The sequence below is a fragment of the Lepisosteus oculatus genome, chromosome 23, assembly GCF_040954835.1.
Source record: "Lepisosteus oculatus isolate fLepOcu1 chromosome 23, fLepOcu1.hap2, whole genome shotgun sequence".
NCBI classification, from domain to species: domain Eukaryota; kingdom Metazoa; phylum Chordata; class Actinopteri; order Semionotiformes; family Lepisosteidae; genus Lepisosteus; species Lepisosteus oculatus.
In genome coordinates this window covers 571,228-595,215 of record NC_090718.1, presented here as the reverse complement: position 1 = coordinate 595,215, position 23,988 = coordinate 571,228, and the positions used below count along the sequence as shown (strand labels likewise).

Sequence of the window (23,988 nt, the reverse complement as noted above, 5' to 3'; positions counted from 1 at the left end):
GGGACAATTCTACCACCTGTTCACACACAGTCCAGTCCAGTCCAGTCCAGTCCAGCACCGGGACAACTCTACCTGCTGTTCACACACAGTAATAATCTCTTAACTCAGTTCCAGGAGTAATTGAACAGTTTCGGGTGTAATTGAATAGTTTCAGGAGTAATTGAACAGGTGTAATTGAACAGTTTCAGGAGTAATTGAACAGTTTCAGGAGTAATTGAACAGTTTTGGCTGTAATTGAACAGTTACAGGAGTACTTGAACAGTTCCAGGTGTTAACTGCCAGAGATAATGAAGTAAATTATATGACCAAATTATATATAGATTTTTACATATATCAAATGTTATCTTGCTTTTGCACTTTTCACATTGTTTATAGAATTAAAATAATGTTCCAACTCCTTCTTAAAAGTACTAAAAAGGGGAGTATTACTGGACCACTTTCACTTGTGAAACTGGCGTCGCTGGCCGTAACGTCATTGTAATGCGCGGCTGAGCAGGCGCCGTGTTGCCTAGGTAATCGTGTTTATTTAATTCACGCGATTTCTGTTCATTAATTTTCGCGCTTCTTGTCTTGTTGAATGTGCTCGGCTGTGAAAATACCCGGCAGGTATCTGAGCCTCTGCAGCGCTTTGATACGCAGGGGCTGTGCGCGCCGTTCCCCTCTCCTCCCGGTCAGGCCTGTTTTGCGGATTCGGGGGCGGGTTTCCCTGCTCTGACACCACAGCTGCTCGGGAGCCAGTCCTCGGCACCGCCGGGCCGCGCTGGGGCACCTCACCGAAACAGGCCGTCCCCCTGACTCGCCCTCTGCGCTGTCAGCCTGGGGCCGCCTGGCTGTGAAAGGCGCTGTGTACAAATCAAGCGAATTGAATTAGCTGTGGACTGACTGGGACACGAGTTCCTGCTGCTCTCGCCGGGAGGCCGCGCTGCTGCAGCGTGTCCGGGGCTGGAGCCGCCCAGCGGAGGCGGACAGCCGGCTTGTGTCTATACCCCCAGTCTCAGTGCTGGTGTAGATCAGATTCTGGGGCGCAGGGAGTCTCAGTGCTGGTGTAGATCAGATTCTGGGGCGCAGGGAGTCTCAGTGCTGGTGTAGATCAGATTCTGGGGTGCAGGAAGTCTCAGTGCTGGTGTAGATCAGATTCTGGGGCGCAGGGAGTCTCAGTGCTGGTGTAGATCAGATTCTGGGGCGCAGGGAGTCTCAGTGCTGGTGTAGATCAGATTCTGGGGTGCAGGAAGTCTCAGTGCTGTTGTAGATCAGATTCTGGGGTGCAGGGAGTCTCAGTGCTGGTGTAGATGAGATTCTGGGGTGCAGGAACTCTCAGTGCTGTTGTAGATGAGATTCGGGGGTGCAGGAAGTCTCAGTGCTGTTGTAGATCAGATTCTGGGGCTCAGGGAGTCTCAGTGCTGTTGTAGATCAGATTCTGGGGCGCAGGAAGTCTCAGTGCTGGTGTAGATCAGATTCTGGGGCTCAGGGAGTCTCAGTGCTGGTGTAGATCAGATTCTGGGGCTCAGGGAGTCTCAGTGCTGGTGTAGATCAGATTCTGGGGTGCAGGAAGTCTCAGTGCTGGTGTAGATCAGATTCTGGGGTGCAGGGAGTCTCAGTGCTGGTGTAGATCAGATTCTGGGGTGCAGGGAGTCTCAGTGCTGGTGTAGATCAGATTCTGGGGTGCCGGGAGTCTCAGTGCTCTACAGCCTCTCTGGGACAGAAGCTCTTGTGGAGCAGTTCAGCTCAGACTGAGCCTCTTCCTGTGTGAAACCTCCTGTTCAACTGCCAGCTGACTCTTCTCAGAAACACTTATCAGTGAAGAAAGTGTTTGAGCTCAGTGACACTTCTCCTTTGCAGAAATAAGGCCTGTGGTTTGAGCCCACTGCAGAGTGCCTCCGCCCTCAGCTCTGCTGTCTCTCGGCCTGCTCTCTCCTGCAGAGCCTCACTGAGCTGCAGGGCTTCGGTCACTGCATGTGTGACACCTCCCTGTGAAAAGCCTCTCTGGGCCTGTGAAGTGTCCTTGTTAATTCCTCATCGCGATGCGCTGCCTCTCGGTCTGCCGAGAGGAGATCTCTCACCTGTTTCACACTGCCCAGCCATGGTGTTGGAGCCGATACCCTGGCTTCTCTCCAGACACAGCTGGATGAGCTCCTCCAGTCAGGACAGGAGGCTCTACTGTACACAGAGGGGGGTGGGGGCGGGGAACAGGCTGCCCAGTCATGGTGTTGGAGCCAATACCCTGGCTTCTCTCCAGACACAGCTGTATCAGTCAGGACAGGAGGCTCTACTGTACACAGAGGGGGGTGGGGGCGGGGAACAGGCTGCCCAGCGATGGTGTTGGAGCCAATACTCCAGCTTCTCTCACAGCTGGATGAGAATCTGGGATCTTTCTTGAACCCGTCCCCCACACTGCAAACGTTTGAGGAGATCTGTATGATTTCATTCATCTGTTTTGCCCTTCCTTCTCCAGGCTTTTAGATAGATAGATAATACTTTATTAATCCCGTAGGGAAATTGATGTGTTACAGCAGTCCAGCTCAAGACAAGCAAAACAGACATTAGAATAGTTATAAAACAAAAGACAACAAAATAAATAAAAATAAATAAATACATAGGTGTGTGCAAAATGTGCCATCATATTCACTGTAAAAACAATAAAATATGTGCAAAATATATTATTTTATTTTCTTAAACTTCACTCTTTTACTTCTTCTTTTTCCCTTTCTTTCGCTCCGCTCTCTCGGTCTCACGCAGCTCTCGCTGCTTCTAGCAGTTTCTGTCCAGGGCCAGCGGGGTCTCGGTCTCCCTCCTCACATCAGCTGAGCTCCAGTGCAGACAGGCAGGACCGCGCTCAGGTGCTGACCTGACTCTGACCTGAGGCAGGTCCCTGAAGGGGTGGAGTCTCTTCTGGGCTGTCGCTGTCCAGAGGGGCTGAACACTGCCGTGGGTCCAGCTGAGCCTGTCGGCTCCTCCAGAGCTGTACAGGGTCAGAAGGTGCTCCTGCTGGGGCTGCCATACTGCTGGGCGCCAGTGCAGGGGGGCCAGCCTCTGGGTGAGGTCAGCTGCTTTCGTCTCCCTGAAGCTTCCTGTGGCTGCCGGCCGGGTGACGAAGCCTTTATTTATATCTGCTGCCAACCTCAGAGACGTGTGGACTTGTGTCTCTGCACTTCCCCTGAGCTGCACAGCCGGCCGTCAGGAAGCAGAGAGTGCTGCTGAGGAAGTACAGAGCCGCAGGGTCGCACCCGGAGCCAGGAGCTGCGAGAGCAGGGAGGAGAGAGGAGCTGTGAGAGGAGAGAGGAGCTGCGAGAGCAGGGAGCAGAGAGGAGCTGTGAGCCAGGAGAGAGGAGCTGTGAGAGGAGAGAGGAGCTGTGAGAGCAGGAGAGAGGAGCTGTGAGAGGAGAGAGGAGCTGTGAGAGGAGAGAGGAGCTGTGAGAGCAGGGAGGAGAGAGGAGCTGCGAGAGGAGAGAGGAGCTGCGAGAGGAGGGAGCCAGTGGATCGCACCCGGAGCCAGGAGCCTGCAGGATGGGCAGTGCCGCCCTGGGGGCGCTGCTGGGTGAGTGTGGGCCAGCGGGCTGGGGACTGGGGGAGAGAGCACTGCAGGGCGAGGTGTGTGTGTGTGTGTGTGTGTGTGTGTGTGTGTGTGTGTGTGTCTTCTCTCACTTACCCAAGCGGCAAGAGTCTCTGGGCATAATACTGTACCGCGGTAACGCTAGACCCAGGAATACTGTACCGCAGTAACTCTAGAGCCAGGAGTACTGTACCGCAGTAACTCCAGACCCAGGACTGCTGTACCGCAGTAACTCTAGACCCCTGTGAAAATGTGTGCACCAAGTGTCCCCCAGTTCAAACAGTTCTGACCGGTTATGGGTTCCTGAGAAGTAGGAGCTGGAATATTCCTGTTCTGATTATTGAAGACTTTGAAAGATCAATCAGCCCAGGTAAATACCAGTTGGAAAATGAGGCACCACTTTACACCGAGAGTGGTGGGAGAGTAGAACAAGCTGCCCAGCCATGTTGTTGAAGCGGATGCAGCTGGACCTCTCTCTGTTCTGGATCAGATCGGGTCGGACCGGGTCTCTCTCGGGCCTCAGGGAGAACCGAGCAGACAGTGTGTTCGTGAGCCAGGAGAGACACGGCTCAGCGATACTGTGTCACAGACACCTCGTTCTCCTTCACCTGCAGAGGCTCCTTTCAGCTGTACACTTGTACAGACACGTTCAGTAACGTGCAGAATAATGCGTCCTGTTGTAAGAGCAGCCCGTCAGCCTGCTGAACCAGAAGATCTGTACTTTCTGTCAGTCGGTGAGACACTCACTGTCTTTATTAAACAGGTATTGGGCTCCACACACAGCTGTGGGTTTACTTGCAGGGGTTCAGCTTGTGTGTTTCTCTCTGTTTCAGTGTTCGCTGCAGTGATCAGCCCTGCCAGCTGTCAAGGTAAGAGCACAGAGTCTGGACTCTTCTACACACACACCCCCCCACTCTAGACTCACACACACACACCCCACTGACAGGACAGTCACTAGACTCACACACACACCCACACCCCACTGACAGGACAGTCTCTAGACTCACACACACACACGCACACACACACACACCTCACTGACACGACAAACTCTAGACTCACACACATCCCATAGAGAGAATAATCTTTAAATTTACAAGCACATCCCATTGAAACTGAACACTTAATTATTTAATTATGAGACACTGTCTTATTCAAATTTATTTACAGCAGCAGGAGTGATACATGCTGGTAATTTCAATGACACTGAGAGAAAGGATATGCCAGCAGCCATATCACCCTGCAACTCACAACTGGCAACCCATTGAAGCTCAGCAGGTGTGAGCCTGGCCAGTACCTGGATGGGAGACCTCCTGGGGAAAACTAAGGTTGCTGCTGGAAGAGGTGTTAGTGGGACCAGCAGGGGTGCTCACCCTGTGGTCCATGTGGGTCCTAATGCCCCAGTATAGTGACAGGGACACTAGACTGTAAATAGGCGCCGTCCTTCGGATGAGACGTTAAACCGAGGTCCTGACTCACTGTGTTAATTAAAAATCCCAGGGCATTTCTTGAAAAGAGTAGGGGTGTAACCCTGGCGTCCTGGCCAAATTCCCCTTTGGCCCTTACCAATCATGGCCTCCTAATAATCCTCCTCTATGAATTGGCTTCATTACTCTGCTACTGACAGCTGGTGTGTGGGGAGCGTTCTGGCGCACTATGTCTGCCGTCGCATCATCCAGGTGGGGCTGCACACTGGTGGTGGTGGAGGGGATCCCCATTACCTGTAAAGCGCTTTGAGTGGAGTGTCCAGAAAAGCGCTATATAAGTGTAAGCAATTATTAATTAATTAATTATTATTATTTTTATTATTATTAAAGGAAGATTCTGAAACAAGCGAACAGGGTAAGTGTCACTTTTATTGTGTTGATGAATGAGCACATTTACCTCCTCAGACTTCTGAGATTTGCTCTGCCGCCTTTCTCACAGGATAGTGTTTCGTGGTTTGGTGGGGTTCAGGGTTTGATGGGGTGAAAGTACAGCCCTTCCAGTCCTCAGCATTGCTGCAGTTTGAGTGGCCCAGCTGTGTGTGTGGCAGGGCTGTGTGGGAGCAGACTGGAGAGGACAACAGGAGGAGCCCTACTGTACAGGAGGAGTGCAGACTCCTCTTCAGGGTCTCCTGCACAGCCTCCTTTAGAGAGAGTGTCTCTCAGCTCGGTGTGAGTCCTTCAGTCTGGCTCAGTGTGTCAGTCTGCAGCTCAGTGCTGTTCTCTCTGACTGTGTCTGGTGAGTCCAGTGTCTCTCAGCTCAGTGTGAGTCCTTCAGTCTGGCTCAGTGTGTCAGTCTGCAGCTCAGTGCTGTCTCTCTGACTGTGTCTGGTGAGTCCAGTGTCTCTCAGCTCAGTGTGAGTCCTTCAGTCTGGCTCAGTGTGTCAGTCTGCAGCTCAGTGCTGTCTCTCTGACTGTGTCTGGTGAGTCCAGTGTCTCTCAGCTCAGTGTGAGTCCTTCAGTCTGGCTCGGTGTGTCAGTGTGCAGCTCAGTGCTGCTGTCTCTCTGACTGGTGAGTCACAGTCAGAACAGAACACATGCAGCAGTGTGACCCCGCAGGGTGAGTTGTCAGTAGAGGGTGCTCTTCCCTTTGACCAAACTTTCCTATCCAGTGTCCCTGTAAGGAGACCGTTAGTCTGAGTGTCCTGATTCCTTGGTCATTAAACAGCCCCAGGCTGTGTCCAGGAGTAGGTGTGCTAGGCCCGTGTTCAGGCTGAAACCCACTCTGGGCTGTAGTCTCTGGCCTCCCTGAAGTCCCCCTGAATTCTGCAGCTGAAGCGTTTTCTCTCCCCCGATTTGCTGAGTGTCAGCCAGGAGCAGGTGATCTTCAGCAAGGGTGGAGCTGGTGTCTTGTGACCAGTCTTCTGCAGAGGAGTTCTGCTGTCCAGGCTGCAGTCCGGTCACTGTGAGGAAGCGATTAGCATTCGTCATACACACAGCCTGCTCTGCTCCTCCAAACTGACAAGATGTAAACAGATATTAAGATCACTTTATCCCTTTATTGGCACTATAGAATTTCTGGAATTAGGAATTCGTTTTTTCGAAAGACCCCAGCTTGCTCTCCATGAGACACACAGACAGGGAGAGAAGCTGGGGGTCAGAACGCAGGGTCAGACATTTATACGGTGCCCCTGGAGCAGTTGGGGTTAAGGGCCTTGCCCAGGGGCCCAACAGAGTAGGATTTCACTGCTGGCTGTGGGATTTGAACCGAGAGTGATCAGAGTTTGTGTGAAATCTGAAGTTTGACAGTGTGTGGGTATCGGTTTGTACATCACACAGTGGGAGTCCATAGCAAGGATCTGAAAATACTTTTGTTATAATAATAATATAATAATAATTGCTTACACTTATATAGCGCTTTCTGGACACTCCACTCAAAGCGCTTTACAGGTAATGGGGATCCCCTCCACCACCACCAGTGTGCAGCTCCACCTGGATGATGCGACAGCAGCCATCGTGCGCCAGAACGCTCCCCACACACCAGCTCTCAGTGGGGAGGAGAGCAGAGTGATGAAGCCAGTTCATAGATGGGGTTTATTAGGAGGCCATGATTGGTAAAGGCCAGGGGGAAATGTGGCCAGGAATCCAGGACAACACCCCTACTCTTTTCGAGAAACACCCTGGGATTTTTAATGACCACAGAGAGTCAGGACCTCGGTTTTACGTCTCATCTGAAGGACAGCGCCTGTTTACAGTCTAGTGTCCCCGTCACTATACTGGGGCATCAGGACCCACAGAGCCTGCAGGGTGACGCCCCCTGCTGGCCCCACTAACACCTCTTCTAGGGTGGACTGCCAGCAGGGAGCTGCAGGGTGAGATGGCTGCTGGCTGATAAGGCACTGTGGAAAGCGCTTTGGGATTCTCTGGAAGGAAGGGCTTTGACAGGAATGTGAGGAATTCTCGTCACCAGCTTTCTGATTAACACTGCTGATGACTGAATGGCAGCTGGAAGATTGTAAGTTTTGTGTTTTGATTTTGGGCACAAGCAGCCGTCCCTGTGGGGTTCAGACACTCATGTGAGGAGAGTTTCCTCTGTGCGCTGTGAGTCAGTCTGCTGCCTCTGTCTGAACACTAGGAGCGCCGACACTTTACTCCACACCTGCGCTGGAGCTCCCTGCTGGAACAGCTCGATTCCACCCTGAAACACAGCAGACAGTCAATTTAATTCAATTCAATTCAATTCAATTCAATTCAATTCAATTCAATTCAAGGTGCTTTATTAGCATGACCGATGGGTACAATCAGTGTTGCCAAAGCAAATGAAAGTAATGATATTTACATTAAACAAAACAAAAAAGAGAAGTAAAATAAAATCTACATACATATTACAGACATTTACAACAAAGACATATTATAAAATATTGACATATTCTGTAGGTGGCTGGAGCATTTTTGGGAGACAGACTCACTGTCCCTCAGGCTGGGACAGGAGATCACATACTGGGCTGCCGGATGTGCAGAGGTGGTGAGATGTCTGTGCAGGTGGAGAGGTCTGTGCACAGGCAGTCAGGTGTCTGCGCAGGCGGTGAGGTGTCTGCGCAGGCAGAGAGGTATCTGCACAGGCGGTGAGGTGTCTGCGCAGGTGTTGAGGTGTCTGTGCCCAGGCGGTGAGGTGTCTGCGCAGGTGTTGAGGTGTCTGCCCAGGCGGTGAGGTGCCTGTGTGCAGGCGGTGAGGGTTCTCCAGGTTCATGCTCAGAGAGCCCTACAGACAGGGCAGCTGACAGCTGTGTGCTGCTGTGTTTCTGCAGGGAGGCCGGGGGCTGTGCTGACCCAGGAGCCAGACTGGACACCCCTGTTCACTGGAGAGCAGGTCACTCTCAGGTGTGAGGTTCAGGGTGGAGGAGACTCTGTCTGGAGCTACAGGTGGTACAGAGGCCGGGAGCAGGTGTTTCCCTGGGTGTCCACAGCCCACGATCAGAACACCTTCTCACTCGGCCCTGTGGCTCAGTCCCACAGTGGCCAGTACAGCTGTCAGGGTGTGAGGAGAAGTGACTCTGCTCTGTCCAGCACCAGCAGCTCCATCACTCTGACAGTGACAGGTGAGTCTGTCCAAACACCTGCGCCCTGAGGTCTCCTGTCCCTCTGCTCTGGGACAGGAGACACAGCTGACAGAGGGGCTTTCACAGAGTGACAATGAGTGACTCAGTTCTCTTGTGAATCTCTGTTCCTCCAGCTCTGCCCAGGGCTGCGCTGAGACTAGATCCTCACTGGAGTCGCTTCTACACTGGAGAGAAAGTCTCTCTGAGCTGTGAGATTGACGGGGAGACTACAGGCTGGAAATATCTCTGGTACAAAGACACCACTGACACTGCAGTGTCCCAGACTGCTGGACACACGCTGACCATCACTGCAGCTGCTGAGTCTGACCGGGGACAGTACTGGTGTCGGGGACAGAGAGAAGAGAGAGGACTTCAGTCACAGCTCAGTGACTCTGTCTCTCTGACTGTGTCAGGTGAGTACACCAGCCCTCAGGAGGTGTACAATAGAGCACATTCTGCAGTTAAACAGCAGGATCCTCTCTCAGGGTGTTTTAATTAGTGTGCACTGCCTGCTGAAATGAAGGGCTGGAATCTGTTCTGAGAAGTATTTGAAGTGTCAGAGTGAGCTCTTAGGGAATAAAGACCTGAAAACTAGAAGGATAAGTGCAGCCTGTCCAGCTCCAGGAGAGTGTACATACAGGCTCAGCAGGACTGAGCACCAGTGCTCCCAGCCTGCAGACCTGATCAGGAGGTTTACTAAGCTCAGACACTCCTGGTCCTTGAGAAACTCTTCCGAAATCCTCAAGCCTGTGTGTGGCTGTAGATCCGACTGTCAGTAAGAAGAAACAGCAGTGAAATCACCTCCATCAGTGTGACAGGAATGAAGAGGTTTTGTGAGCACGGCCTGGAGCTGCTCCTCTCTGCTGCCTCGTGTTTGAAGAGCACGAATTCAGACTTGGCCTGGAGCTCATCGCCAGTTGTCTGATGATTGATGATTGTCTGGATCCTGTAATAAGCTGACCAGGACTGTCATCAGTACCCCTCGAGATGTCAGTCTGTGTGTTTGCTCTTAAAATCGTTAGTGTACAAACGTGCAGTGGGAGGGACACGTCACAGCCCCTGTAATGAAGGTCAGATAAACACTTTCCCAGGCTGACCTGCTGAGACCTCAGGACCCATCTGATCAAGTTGCTGTTTAAACTGGGGTCGCCGAGAGCTCCTGTGCCATCAGCAGTGGCTGGTGGCCTGGCGGTTTGGAATGGGAATAGGAAAGAGAAGCAACACATACAGTATCCCATAACTGATCTGCACGAGAAGCAGACGTCCTGCACACCGGCGCTGTTCCTCACAGTGACTCTTCCAGAAGTCCTGCACACCAGGGCTGTTCCTCACAGTAACTCTCCCAGACGTCCTGCACACCGGCGCTGTTCCTCACAGTGACTCTCCCAGAAGTCCTGCACACCAGGGCTGTTCCTCACAGTAACTCTCCCAGAAGTCCTGCACACCAGGGCTGTTCCTGACAGTGACTCTCCCAGAAGTCCTGCACACCGGCGCTGTTCCTTACAGTAACTCTCCCAGAAGTCCTGCGCACCGGCGCTGTTCCTCACAGTGACTCTCCCAGAAGTCCTGCACACCGGCGCTGTTCCTCACAGTAACTCTCCCAGAAGTCCTGCGCACCGGTGCTGTTCCTCACAGTAACTCTCCCAGAAGTCCTGCACACCGGCACTGTTCCTCACAGTGACTCTCCCAGAAGTCCTGCGCACCGGCGCTGTTCCTCACAGTAACTCTCCCAGAAGTCCTGCACACCTCTGCTGGGTCGGCTTGAATAGTCTCTCTGGGCGCTGGCGAGTCTGGCTCAGTGTGTCAGTGTGCAGCTCAGTGCTGCTGTCTCTCTGACTGTGTCTGGTGAGTCCAGTGTCAGTCCTTCAGTCGGGCTCAGAGTGTCGGTGGGCTGTGAGGCTCTGGGCCAGCGGGCAGCTGGACTCAGTGTTGCAGGAGGTGTTGCTGTGGGAGGAGAGCTGTTCTAGGAGACAGGTGTGATTGAGGAGTTGCAGGTCCTGTCAGTGTCTCTACTCCTGCAGTGACTCCGCTGAAGCCCGTACTCACCTGTGATCGCCAGCAGATCTTCACAGGAGACTCGGTGACCCTGCGCTGTGAGCTGAGGGGAGACACATCTACTGACTGGAGATACTACTGGTACAGAGACAGTACTGAGGTTAACCAATCTGACCACAGCTACACCATCAGAGCTGCTCTGACAGACTCAGGGCAGTACAGGTGCAGAGGTGGCAGAGGGACTCCAGTCGTCTTCACTCAGGACAGTGATGCTGTGCAGCTCCAGGTGTCAGGTGAGTGTCTGGTCATTCTCAGCAGGACTGGGCACCAGTGCTCCCAGCCCCAAGAGTGTGGATTCTTCACAGCTGACTGGTTTACAGTGTCAACTGTGGGGGGTGTTACCAGTTGCTCAAGTAATTCTGATAGCAGGCTCTGGCCATGTGGCAGGTCTAGTGAAGGATATTGAAACTCAGGGCTTTGTCTGTGTTCATGTAAGACTTGATCATGAGACTCCACAGGCTCTCCACCAGCAGAGACTGTGTTGACTGCTGTGAGTCCAGAGACACTCCTCACACACTGAGCGCTGTGTGGGAGGGTGTTGAGGATTTTGAAATATGGTTAAATTAATTACGGCGCAACAGCCTTATTGAACTCCGGGATCAGAGAAACACACCTGAGGCTGCTGAAAGCCATCCCAGCGTCTCTGTCAGGCGCCAGTGAGATCTGACTCACTGGAGACAGAGGCTTCCTCACTGCTCTCAGCGTTGGGATCAACACACCTCTGTGAGCCGGTTTACAGCTGAACACTCAGCGGCTTGCGTGCTGCTTAAAGTGTCCAGCTACGGGCCTGAGACTGGACAGCTCAGCAAGGGAAAGCAAGGGCAGGAGTCACACAGTGGAAACATGTGGATATTAATTGATTAATTTGGGATTAATGTTATTTTTTATTATTATATGTTTTATTTAAATGTAAGTAGAGCTGTCATTGACATTTAAAATGTTTGATGGCATGCAACTCCAAGTGCGTGAGCTAACGCCCCTTTCGAAAGCTTGGAAACCCCTGTCTTAAAACAGCCATGGCTGAGATATCAAGAATGGTTTCCTGCATAAAAAAGCAAAAACAGCAGAGCGATCCAAACTGGGTGAGGGTTCTGCGCAGGCGGTGAGGTGTCTGTGCAGAGGCGGTGAGGTGTCTGCGCAGGCGGCGAGGTGTCTGCGCAGGTGGTGAGGTGTCTATGTGCAGGCAGTGAGGGTTCTCCAGGTTCATGCTCAGAGAGCCCTACAGACAGGAGAGCTGACAGCTGTGTGCTGCTGTGTTTCTGCAGGGAGGCCAGGGGCTGTGCTGACCCAGGAGCCAGACTGGACACCCCTGTTCACTGGAGAGCAGGTCACTCTCAGGTGTGAGGTTCAGGGTGGAGGAGACTCTGTCTGGAGCTACAGGTGGTACAGAGGACGGGAGCAGGTGTTTCCCTGGGTGTCCACAGCCCACGATCAGAACACCTTCTCACTCGGCCCTGTGGCTCAGTCCCACAGTGGCCAGTACAGCTGTCAGGGTGTGAGGAGAAGTGACTCTGCTCTGTCCAGCACCAGCAGCTCCATCACTCTGACAGTGACAGGTGAGTCCATCCAAACACCTGCACCCTGAGGACTCCTGTCCCCCTGCTCTGGGACAGGAGGCACAGCTGACAGAGGGGCTTTCACAGAGTGACAATGAGTGACTCAGTTCTCTTGTGAATCTCTGTTCCTCCAGCTCTGCCCAGGGCTGCGCTGAGAGTAGATCCTCACTGGAGTCGCTTCTACACTGGAGAGAAAGTCTCTCTGAGCTGTGAGGTTGACGGGGAGGCTACAGGCTGGAAATATCTCTGGTACAAAGACAACCCTCACACTGCAGTGTCCCAGACTGCTGGACGCAGAGTAACTGGACACACGCTGACCATCACTGCAGCTGCTGAGTCTGACCGGGGACAGTACTGGTGTCGGGGACAGAGAGAAGAGAGAGGACTTCAGTCACAGCTCAGTGACTCTGTCTCTCTGACTGTGTCAGGTCAGTGTTTCAGCACGATAATCCTCTCAGCACTTCTGAATAGTTTTCTTGCTAAAGCCTGAGAGCTCAGCAGCTTGTTCTCTGAAATTAAACAGAAAATTACTGAAAGGAAATAGATTCATGTCAGTAGTGAGTATTTGTGAATACTCTTTCTAGAATATTGTGCATTTATGAGGGATGACATGAGGATGTATGATTAAGTAGTGAAGATTTGGTTTTGTGGTCACCAGGTTTGTTTATTCTCGATCCCTGGTGTGGAGGGTTCATTCTCCTCCTCTGAGGACACGGGCACTGCGGACCCTCAGCAGGTCCCAGTTCCTGAAGGCCTGTCTGGTCTCTTCCTCAGAGCCGCCCACACCTGTCCTGAGCCTGGAGCCCCCTTGGACTCAGGTCTTCCTCCTGGAGACCATCTCTCTGAGCTGTGAGATTGACGGGGAGACTACAGGCTGGAAATATCTCTGGTACAAAGACACCACTGACACTGCAGTGTCCCAGACTGCTGGACACAGAGTAACTGGACACACGCTGACCATCACTGCAGCTGCTGAGTCTGACCGGGGACAGTACTGGTGTCGGGGACAGAGAGAAGAGAGAGGACTTCAGTCACAGCTCAGTGAACCCGTCATCCTCAACATCACAGGTCAGACCATCATCTCTGTCAGCTCAGGGGTCTGTCTTCACTGTCTGTCTGGACTCTGACCCTGCTGTGTCTCTGTGTCTCTGGGGATGGGTCTGTGTCCTGCTGTCCCACTGGAGGAACAGGGGGTCTGTCCTCACTGTCTGTCTGGACTCTGACCCTGCTGTGTCTCTGTGTCTCTGGGGGCGGGTCTGTGTCCTGCTGTCCCACTGGAGGAACAGGGGTCTGTCCTCACTGTCTATCTGGACTCTGACCCTGCTGTGTCTCTGTGTCTCAGCGCTGCCTAAGGTCACTCTGACCGTGAGCCCGTCCAGCACTCAGCACTTCACCGGACAGACGGTCACTCTGGGCTGTGAGGTCCAGGGGGGCTCTGCTGGGTGGACAGTGAAGTACTGGACAGGACGAGGACAGGTGTCCGGGTGTCCGAGTCGAGGGAACAGAACAGCTGGAGTCATCTGCAGCACCAGTTCCACCTCTGAGTCAGACAGTGGGGTTTACTGGTGTGAGTCCACAGCCGGACAGCGCAGTTACTCTGTCACCCTGACGGTCTCCGGTGAGTCACTTCTGTTCCAGGTCCTCCCAGCCCTCTGTTCCTGGTTCAGCTGCCTTGCTGGTGTGGTTGTGCCCTGTTAGCTGTACCTCTCTGCCCTCCTGCCCCGTTCCCTGTGCCCCCAGACAGGTGTGGGTGGACCCTGTGCTGTGAGAGACTCTTACTGGTATCCTGGACTCTCTCCAGTGTCTGATGCAAGGACAGGCTGAGAGTGTGACTGTACACACACCAGTGTGTGTCTGTGCTGTGTGTGACTCTACACTCTCCAGTGTGTCTGTGCTGTGTGTGACTCTACACACTCCAGTGTGTGTCTGTGCTTTGTGTGACTCTGCACACCCCAGTGTGTTTGTCTGTGCTGTGTGTGACTCTACACACCCATGTGTGTGTCTGTGCTGTGTGTGACTCTACACACCCCAGTGTGTCTGTGCTGTGTGTAACTCTACACTCTCCAGTGTGTGTCTGTGCTGTGTGTGACTGTACACACTCCAGTGTGTGTCTGTGCTGTGTGTGACTCTACACTCTTCAGTGTGTGTGTCTGTGCTGTGTGTGACTCTACACACTCCAGTGTGTGTCTGTGCTTTGTGTGACTCTGCACACCCCAGTGTGTGTGTCTGTGTTGTGTGTGACTCTACACACTCCAGTGTGTGTCTGTGCTTTGTATGACTCTGCACACTCCAGTGTGTGTCTGTGCTGTGTGTGACTCTACACACTCCAGTGTGTGACTCTACACACCCCAGTGTGTGTGTCTGTGCTGTGTGTAACTCTACACTCTCCAGTGTATGTCTGTGCTGTGTGTGACTCTACACACCCCAGTGTGTGTCTGTGCTGTGTGTGACTCTACACACTATAGTGTGTGTGTATGTGTTGTGTGTGACTCTACACACCCCAGAGTGTTGATGTTGTGTCTTTGCTCTGTTGTGCAGGTGGCCCTGTGATCCTGCAGATCCCACCCCAGCCTGTGACTGAAGGAGACTCTCTGACTCTGCGCTGTCGAGTCCAGCTGTATGATTATTACAGAAGATACATCACATATCAGTCAACTGGTGTCTTTTATAAAGATGGTGAGAAGGTCCAGCCCCAGAGAGATGGACAGATGACTATTGACAGAGTGTCTCAGACAGACCAGGGCTCCTACAGGTGTGAACACTCCCACTGGGGTGTCTCTCCAGAGAGCAGAGTGTCTGTGAGAGGTAAGACACCACTAGCCCTGCACTGACACTGACAATCTGTGGACTGGACTGCTCTGTCTCTGTTACTGGGGTGATGAGGAGGAGGAAGATGCGGAGGATGGGCAGTAAAACTCTTGAGTATCCCGTGTGCTGCTGCGCTGTACCCCTGCTGTACCCCTGTACCCTCTCTGGACAGAGGCTCTGCAGCGCTGTGTGCCGTTGGCTTGAACCTGTCATCATCTTGATCAGACCTCAGTGTGAGTTTGCAGTGTTGGCTGAGTATCAGACCTTGTGTCTGTCCTCCCTCACGGCAGGCTTGACTTGACTGGGTGCAGCTCTGTGGGCAGTGTGGGGACTGACGGGCTCTTGTTTCTGTATCAGGATCACTGCAGCTCTGTGGGCAGTGTGGGGACTGACGGGCTCTTGTTTCTGTATCTCAGGATCACTGCAGCTCTGTGGGCAGTGTGGGGACTGACGGGCTCGTGTTTCTGTATCAGGATCACTGCAGCTCTGTGGGCAGTGTGGGGACTGACGGGCTCTTGTTTCTGTATCTCAGGATCACTGCAGCTCTGTGGGCAGTGTGGGGACTGACGGGCTCCTGTTTCTGTATCTCAGGATCACTGCAGCTCTGTGTTTTGAATTGGTGTTATTTTACCAGATTATTATTGGTCGTTATTACTCGTTTGTTGTATTTGGTTGATGTTATTGAAGCCCTTGTTTCAGTAGGTTCATCACGACTCAAGGCAGGTTGCTTCTGTTTCAGCCACACACACTACATGCTGTAGTACGCTGTGCGACAGTCTGGGATGGGCTTGCCTGTGTGTGAGCTTGGCTCTCTGCAGAGAACCCGTGCGAGTGTTGAGCGCAGGGCTGCTGGGCTTCAGGCATCTCCGAGAGCTGTGATCCCTGTGCTGAGTGTCCATCTGCTCTCTGTCCCCAGAGCTGCTCTCCAGAGTGACCCTGACAGCCTCTCCAGGCGCAGAGCTGGAGGAGGGGGAGTCTCTGAACCTCACCTGCCAGGCCGAGCTCACGAGACACCCCCCGCCTGCGCTGAGCTTCGTCCTGCTGAGAGACAACAGCACGGTGAGCCCCAGCACCGGGCCTGTCCAGAACACCTCCCTCGGACCCCCCAGCACCGGGCCTGTCCTGAACACCTCCCTCGGACCCCCCAGCACCGGGCCTGTCCAGATGTCCGCAGTCAGACCCCCCAGCACCGGGCCTGTCCAGATGTCCGCGGTCAGGCGCAGCAGCTCGGGGTCTGAGCTCTACAGTCTGCTGGTCCGCAGGGCTGACCGCTCCTTCTCTGGGACATACAGGTGTGTGGTCAGCTCTCACAGCGGGGTGAGCAGAGAGAGTGCGCTCCTTCACGTCCGTGTCGCAGGTGAGATCTTTGCGAGGTTTGTTCCACAGCGCTGCGCTCGTTCTCCGAGCCCTGGTACCTCCGTCACAGCCTCAGCCTGCAGGCTGGTGCAGCGAGTGAGAGATAAACTTCTCTGTGCAGTCCCAGTCCTTCAGTGTCAGTGAGGGAGAGAGGCTGGCAATTATAGCTGTGCGCAATTCTGTCCTCTGGGGACAGTGCTGTCCAGCTCCCAGCCTGTCCACAGTGCTGTCCAGCTCCCAGCCTGTCCACAGTGCTGTTCAGCTCCCAGCCTGTCCACAGTGCTGTTCTGTCCAGCTCCCAGCCTGTCCACAGTGCTGTCCTGTCCAGCTCCCAGCCTGTCCACAGTGCTGTTCTGTCCAGCTCCCAGCCTGTCCACAGTGCTGTCCTGTCCAGCTCCCAGCCTGTCCACAGTGCTGTCCAGCTCCCAGCCTGTGCCCAGATCTCCACTAGGTTAGTGTGAGAGAGGCTCCTCTGTTATTGCTCTATAAGACGGTTCAGACTGATGAAGATCTACCCTCTCTGTGTCCACAGGCCCTGCGCAGCTGGGAGTCACTGTGGGAGTGGGAGTGGGTGTCACTGTGCTGCTGGTCATCGTCACTGCGGTCATTGTGGTCTGTCTGTGGCACCGCAGGGTCCCTGGTGAGTCTCTCTCTCTGCTGGAGCACAGGGTCAGAGACAGGTAGACACTGTGTGTGAGTGAGACAGGCTCTATAGACACTCCAGAGACAGGTGGAGTCTTTGTGTGAGTGAGACGGGCTCCAGAGACAGGTAGACACTGTGTGTGAGTGAGACGGGCTCTATAGACACTCCAGAGACAGGTGGAGTCTGTGTGTGAGTGAGACAGGCTCTGTAGACACTCCAGAGACAGGTGGAGTCTGTGTGAGTGAGACAGGCTCTGTAGACACTCCAGAGACAGGTGGAGTCTGTGTGTGAGACAGGCTCTGTAGACACTCCAGAGACAGGTGGAGTCTGTGTGTGAGTGAGACAGGCTCTGTAGACACTCCAGAGACAGGTAGAGTCTGTGTGTGAGTGAGACGGGCTCTGTAGACACTCCAGAGACAGGTAGAGTCTGTGTGTGAGTGAGACAGGCTCTGTAGACACTCCAGAGACAGGTAGAGTCTGTGTGTGAGTGAGACGGGCTCTGTAGACACTCCAGAGACAGGTAGAGTCTGTGTGTGAGTGAGACAGGCTCTGTAGACACTCCAGAGACAGGTAGAGTCTGTGTGTGAGTGAGACAGGCTCTGTAGACACTCCAGAGACAGGTAGAGTCTGTGTGTGAGTGAGACGGGCTCTGTAGACACTCCAGAGACAGGTAGAGTCTGTGTGTGAGTGAGACAGGTCTTGTCCCCTGGTGGACGGCTTCTTTAGTTACAGTATGTCCAAGAGGAGATCCTCAGCTGTGTCTCTGCCCCTCAGGAGAGACGGCAGCACAGGACAGTGTCTACCTGAGCCTTCAGGGACGCACAGAGGACGTGTACACTGCTTTAGACCGGCGCACAGACTCGCAGGAGCATTAGAAGAAATATCGGCAGCGAGCAGGCCGGGAGGACACACCTCCTCCGTGGACCTACATGCAGTTGTTTCTACTGCAAAATACTGCAGCTGACTGAACTGACTCGCGACTGAGAGAGTCTATACTTCAATCAGTTGAGAGCAGATGTTTTTATATTGACTTTAATATAGTATGTCCTGTCATTTTCCGTTCATGGTTTTCAACAAAATATAAAAATTCTACCCATGCTCAGTTCTCTGCGATCATTGCTTGTTCACGCATCTCACGGAGGAAAAATTGGAGAACCTCAAGGACACTTCAAGAAAAGAAAAATCGACAGTCTGGCAATATTTCACTTACTTTCAGTTTCGTGGAACTGACTATTGCAGACAGATGCGCGCTGTAGTTTTGCGCTACACAAGTGTCTAACGGGTTGACAAACTGGGGCAGACGAAAGCGCGGTTCAGATCAAGTATTTCTCTTAAAGGTGCGTTTAATACAAAGTGAGTTTGAAGGGGTACAGTCTCGATTGTCAGAAAGGTTTTAACCCACGATCTCTGAGCGAGCTGTGTTTAAAAACCTGCCGACGCGCCGGCCGGGTCGCACAAGCTCGAGGGTCTGGAGAAGGGGGAGGTGGACCGTCGCAGCTCGATGACGCAGCCAGACCCCGGACCATGCTGGGTATCTGCCTCTGTCTAAAAAAAAAAATCTGCCTCTGTCTAAATGTTGTTAAAAGAAAAACGTTTTTTTTTTTTGTAAAAAACTGTGTGCTGAGTTTTATTTTTTACAGGAAACGCATGCAGGTTGAAACTAAAGTTTATAAATAATTGAGAAATATTAAAGCAAGGAAAATATGATACGTGTAAAATATACAATTTGATCACATAATTACTTAATTACCTCTGGTAGTTAAATGCTTTTTTTCTGCTGCGTTTTTTTTCTCTTGTACATGACTCTGATCCTCTTGTTGTTGTATTTGTATCTGTAAATTCTATATGTTTAATAAAAATTAAAAAAAATAAATCTGCCTCTGTCTCGGCGACGCTCACACGTGCCGTTACTTCTGTTTCCTGGGTGGTGTGTGCGGTGTGAATAATAATAATAATAATTGCTTACACTTATATAGCGCTTTTTCTGGACACTCCACTCAAAGCGCTTTACAGGTAATGGGGACTCCCCTCCGCCACCACCAATGTGCAGCATCCACCTGGATGAATGTCTGTAGATGCCAGTGAAGCGGTGTAACTGGCCGAGCAAGAAGAAGGATACTTCTGACGTGAATCCGTCTGACACTTTCTCCTTCGCTGCTGTTGTTTTTCTCGCCAGGTGCTCTCCTCCTCCTCCTGCCGTCTGTCAGCACGGCACCGCCCGTGGGGCTCGGCTGCTCAAGGAGAACCGCTTCGCTCAAGCGCTGCTCGGGCTCCGTGACGCTGCCGCGCTACAGACAGCACAAACCATGAAACCCCCTCAGTCGTTAGTGCTGCGTTGGTGCCTATTTGTGCCGTTGAAAGTAGCGTTTGTGCTGGTTTCGTTCCCGAGACATAGAGCCTTGCTTTTCCGTCGATCACGTGACCATGCACGGCGACTTTGACCTCCAGTGACCCCGTCTGCCGAGTTCAAGCTTACAGAGTAACAGAGCGTTACAGTTTAGCTCGTACCCTTAGCATTTTAAAGACAATCAATATCCATAAACATATGAGCCTCCTTAGATGTGAATAATACTAAGACATGACGCATGCCAACCAGATAACCATCTGTGACACAAATCTGTGGTTGTAAAGTACGTGATATATGGGCTTCATGTCGCGACATGGGGGCGGGGCGCTTTGTCTGGGTATGTCATATTGCGATATATGGACTTGATGTCGCGACAGTGGCTCCATGACTGTGATGTGCCAGTCGCAATAGGTATAGCGATGTGATCGTGATGCGCGCACTCCTATCGTGACATGCTATCGGAGTCGTGAACGCGCTGTGGATGCCATGACATTCTTTGTCTGCTCTTCAGTTTTGACCTCAGTGCGACTTCTCTTAGATTGATCAGTAGCTGGAAACCAATGGATGTGTTACTGTGTATCAAGCGTGCTCATACAGCACACACGGTTAACCGGGGCTACAGTGTTTGGACCAAGAAGAACATCCGTCACCTGTGTGTCTACATGCTCTCGGAACTTCCGCTGTGGCGCTTTACCCAATCAGAGTATCGATTCTCTTCACCCAATCGCGGCCCGAGCTGTTCGGGGGTTTTCAGAGAGCTGTTCAAGCCAGCAGCGCCAGGTGGATCGGCTTGTTTGCTGTCAATGAGAATCTAGTTTTAAAATGCTTCACTTATTTGCAAACTAACTACATCGGATTTTTTTATTCTAACGTCTTTATTGATTCACAATGTCCCGTACTCTTCGAAATACATTTTTATGTGCAGGATAACTGTCTCCGGTGCTTTCTGTAATGAATACACGGTATTTGAACACTTTCAATCGTATATTTACGGTAGGGGAAATACCTTCTGCTGTGCACTTACAAAAAATAATAGAAATATAAAGTCTATGAACATTATATTATTGTGTTCGTGCTTTCGATTTTGTTTTGACGATAATTCGTTTTAATTCATTAATTCAAAAGTTCCGTTTAAGACATATTTTGTATTTTAGTTTTTTTTTGTAATTTAATAATAAAGGCAAAATGCAGGATGAACAATTAAACCAGAGATCAGATGATACACTACCTAGGTCTACACTACCTAGACCACTACCAAAACATTGTCCGCTACAAGACTTTTTTAAAGAACTTTGAAACAGGGCATCAAGGTATTTTTCACGATGTGCGTCTGTTAAGGTATAGTTTTTTTTTTAATCTCTAGCCAGACACTCTGCTTACTTGTCAGGTCAAGGTAACAACTTTTTAAAGCACCATGTGTGTTTAAAGTATTCTGCCTACTCTACATGATGCAGTGGAAAGATTACAAATGAAGAAGATCCCGAACACTGTCGGTGCTGTATAAAAGCCGCTCTCAAGAAAAGGTAGGCCATTCTAGTTTCTAGTTCGCAAGCAAATGTTGTGTGAAGATAAATGATGGAAATTGTTGATGATTTCCTCTCTGAAAATGTCACAATAATAAAATATCAAACATTGCATAATCGAAAGCGGATACACCACACTGAAGCTTGATTTTCGGTTGGTTTTGCTCCTGGAAACGATGTATCAAACGATCATGACCCTTTAGGCGTGTACCTGCGTGGAGGCTCCGGTACCAAGACAGGAAAGGAATCGCCGGAGACAGAAACACGCGACAGCCAAGTCAGTGTGAGCCGGGGCTGGAGGCAGAGCTCCCACACGGCGTGGGCTTGCGTGGGTGTGGGGTTTTCACAGAGCAGCAGCTGGGGCAGGAGTGTGTGCTCAGTGCAGGGGCAGGGGCAGGAGTGTGTGCTCAGTGCATGGGCAGGGGCAGGAGTGTGTGGTCAGTGCTGGGGCAGGAGTGTGTGGTCAGTGCTGGGGCAGCAGTGTGTGGTCAGTGCAGGGGCAGGGGCAGGAGTGTGTGGTCAGTGCTGGGGCAGGAGTGTGTGGTCAGTGCAGGGGCAGGGGCAGGAGTGTGTGGTCAGTCCAGGGGCAGGAGTGTGTGGTCAGTCCAGGGGCAGGAGTGTGTGGTCAGTGCTGGGGCAGGAATGTGTGGTCAGTGCTGGGGCAGGGGCAGCAGTGTGTGGTCAGTGCAGGGGCAGGAGTGTGTGGTCAGTGCTGGGGCAGGGGCAGGAGTGTGTGGTCAGTGCTGGGGCAGGAGTGTGTGGTCAGTGCTGGGGCAGGGGCAGGAGTGTGTGGTCAGTGCTGGGGTAGGAGTGTGTGGTCAGTGCTGGGGCAGCAGTGTGTGGTCAGTGCAGGGGCAGGAGTGTGTGGTCAGTGCTGGGGCAGGGGCAGCAGTGTGTGGTCAGTGCTGGGGCAGCAGTGTGTGGTCAGTGCAGGGGCAGGAGTGTGTGGTCAGTGCTGGGGTAGGAGTGTGTGGTCAGTGCTGGGGCAGGAGTGTGTGGTCAGTGCTGGGGCAGGGGCAGGAGTGTGTGGTCAGTGCTGGGGCAGCAGTGTGTGGTCAGTGCAGGGGCAGGAGTGTGTGGTCAGTGCTGGGGCAGGGGCAGCAGTGTGTGGTCAGTGCAGGGGCAGGAGTGTGTGGTCAGTGCTGGGGCAGGAGTGTGTGGTCAGTCCAGGGGCAGGAGTGTGTGGTCAGTGCTGGGGCAGGAGTGTGTGGTCAGTGCAGGAGCAGGGGCAGCAGTGTGTGGTCAGTGCAGGGGCAGGAGTGTGTGGTCAGTGCTGGGGCAGGAGTGTGTGGTCAGTCCAGGGGCAGGAGTGTGTGGTCAGTGCTGGGGCAGGAGTGTGTGGTCAGTGCAGGGGCAGGGGCAGCAGTGTGTGGTCAGTGCAGGGGCAGGAGTGTGTGGTCAGTGCTGGGGCAGGAGTGTGTGGTCAGTGCTGGGGCAGGAGTGTGTGGTCAGTGCTGGGGCAGGGGCAGGAGTGTGTGGTCAGTCCAGGGGCAGGAGTGTGTGGTCAGTGCTGGGGCAGGAGTGTGTGGTCAGTGCTGGGGCAGGAGTGTGTGGTCAGTGCTGGGGCAGCAGTGTGTGGTCAGTGCTGGGGCAGGAGTGTGTTGTCAGTGCTGGGGCAGGAGTGTGTGGTCAGTGCAGGGGCAGCAGTGTGTGGTCAGTGCTGGGGCAGGAGTATGTGGTCAGTGCAGGGGCAGGAGTGTGTGGTCAGTGCTGGGGCAGGGGCAGGAGTGTGTGGTCAGTGCTGGGGCAGGAGTGTGTGGTCAGTGCAGGGGCAGGGGCAGGAGTGTGTGGTCAGTGCTGGGGCAGGAGTGTGTGGTCAGTGCTGGGGCAGGGGCAGGAGTGTGGGGTCAGTGCTGGGGCAGGAGTGTGTGGTCAGTGCTGGGGCAGGGGCAGGAGTGTGTGGTCAGTGCAGGGGCAGGAGTGTGTGGTCAGTGCTGGGGCAGGGGCAGGAGTGTGTGGTCAGTGCAGGGGCAGGAGTGTGTGGTCAGTGCAGGGGCAGCAGTGTGTGGTCAGTGCAGGGGCAGGTGTGTGGTCAGTGCTGGGGCAGACGTGTGTGGTCAGTGCAGGGGCAGGAGTGTGTGGTCAGTGCAGGGGCAGGAGTGTGTGGTCAGTGCTGGGGCAGGGGCAGGAGTGTGGTCAGTGCTGAGGCAGGAGTGTGTGGTCAGTGCTGGGGCAGGAGTGTGGTCAGTGCTGAGGCAGGAGTGTGTGGTCAGTGCTGGGGCAGGAGTGTGTGGTCAGTGCTGGGGCAGGGGCAGGAGTGTGTGGTCAGTGCAGGGGCAGCAGTGTGTGGTCAGTGCTGGGGCAGGAGTGTGTGGTCAGTGCAGGGGCAGGAGTGTGTGGTCAGTGCTGGGGCAGGGGCAGGAGTGTGTGGTCAGTGCAGGGGCAGCAGTGTGTGGTCAGTGCTGGGGCAGGAGTGTGTGGTCAGTCCAGGGGCAGGAGTGTGTGGTCAGTCCAGGGGCAGGAGTGTGTGGTCAGTGCTGGGGCAGGAATGTGTGGTCAGTGCAGGAGCAGGGGCAGCAGTGTGTGGTCAGTGCAGGGGCAGGAGTGTGTGGTCAGTGCTGGGGCAGGAGTGTGGTCAGTGCTGAGGCAGGAGTGTGTGGTCAGTGCAGGGGCAGGGGCAGCAGTGTGTGGTCAGTGCTGGGGCAGCAGTGTGTGGTCAGTGCTGGGGCAGGAGTGTGTGGTCAGTGCAGGGGCAGGGGCAGCAGTGTGTGGTCAGTGCTGGGGCAGGAGTGTGTGGTCAGTGCAGGGGCAGCAGTGTGTGGTCAGTGCTGGGGCAGGAGTGTGTGGTCAGTGCAGGGGCAGCAGTGTGTGGTCAGTGCTGGGGCAGGAGTGTGTGGTCAGTGCAGGGGCAGCAGTGTGTGGTCAGTGCTGGGGCAGCAGTGTGTGGTCAGTGCTGGGGCAGGAGTGTGTGGTCAGTGCTGGGGCAGCAGTGTGTGGTCAGTGCTGGGGCAGCAGTGTGTGGTCAGTGCTGGGGCAGGGGCAGCAGTGTGTGGTCAGTGCTGGGGCAGCAGTGTGTGGTCAGTGCTGGGGCAGGAGTGTGTGGTCAGTGCTGGGGCAGGAGTGTGTGGTCAGTGCTGGGGCAGGGGCAGGAGTGTGTGGTCAGTGCTGGGGCAGGAGTGTGTGGTCA

General features: G+C 53.4%; 1 protein-coding gene across 1 annotated transcript; it reads left to right on the top strand.

Moving 5' to 3' along the window:
- Positions 1-459: 459 nt before the first annotated feature.
- Positions 460-17,954, top strand: LOC102685369 (Fc receptor-like protein 5). Its single transcript, XM_069182868.1, has 14 exons — positions 460-512; positions 2,737-3,535; positions 4,384-4,419; positions 8,283-8,573; positions 8,708-8,986; positions 10,595-10,861; positions 11,894-12,184; positions 12,319-12,612; positions 12,959-13,252; positions 13,527-13,802; positions 14,723-14,989; positions 15,909-16,349; positions 16,881-16,988; positions 17,766-17,954. The coding sequence occupies exons 2-14, from the start codon at positions 3,505-3,507 to the stop codon at positions 17,864-17,866; spliced, it is 2,976 nt and encodes a 991-aa protein (XP_069038969.1). The 5' UTR covers positions 460-512; positions 2,737-3,504; the 3' UTR covers positions 17,867-17,954.
- The last annotated feature ends 6,034 nt before the right edge of the window (positions 17,955-23,988 follow it).

Coding starts and splice junctions, on each gene's coding strand:
- LOC102685369 (XM_069182868.1), top strand. CDS start 3,505: ATGGGCAGTGCCGCCCTGGGGGCGCTGCTGG. Junction 12,185..12,318: donor CATCACTCTGACAGTGACAG/GTGAGTCCATCC, acceptor CTGTTCCTCCAG/CTCTGCCCAGGGCTGCGCTG. Junction 16,350..16,880: donor CCTTCACGTCCGTGTCGCAG/GTGAGATCTTTG, acceptor CTGTGTCCACAG/GCCCTGCGCAGCTGGGAGTC.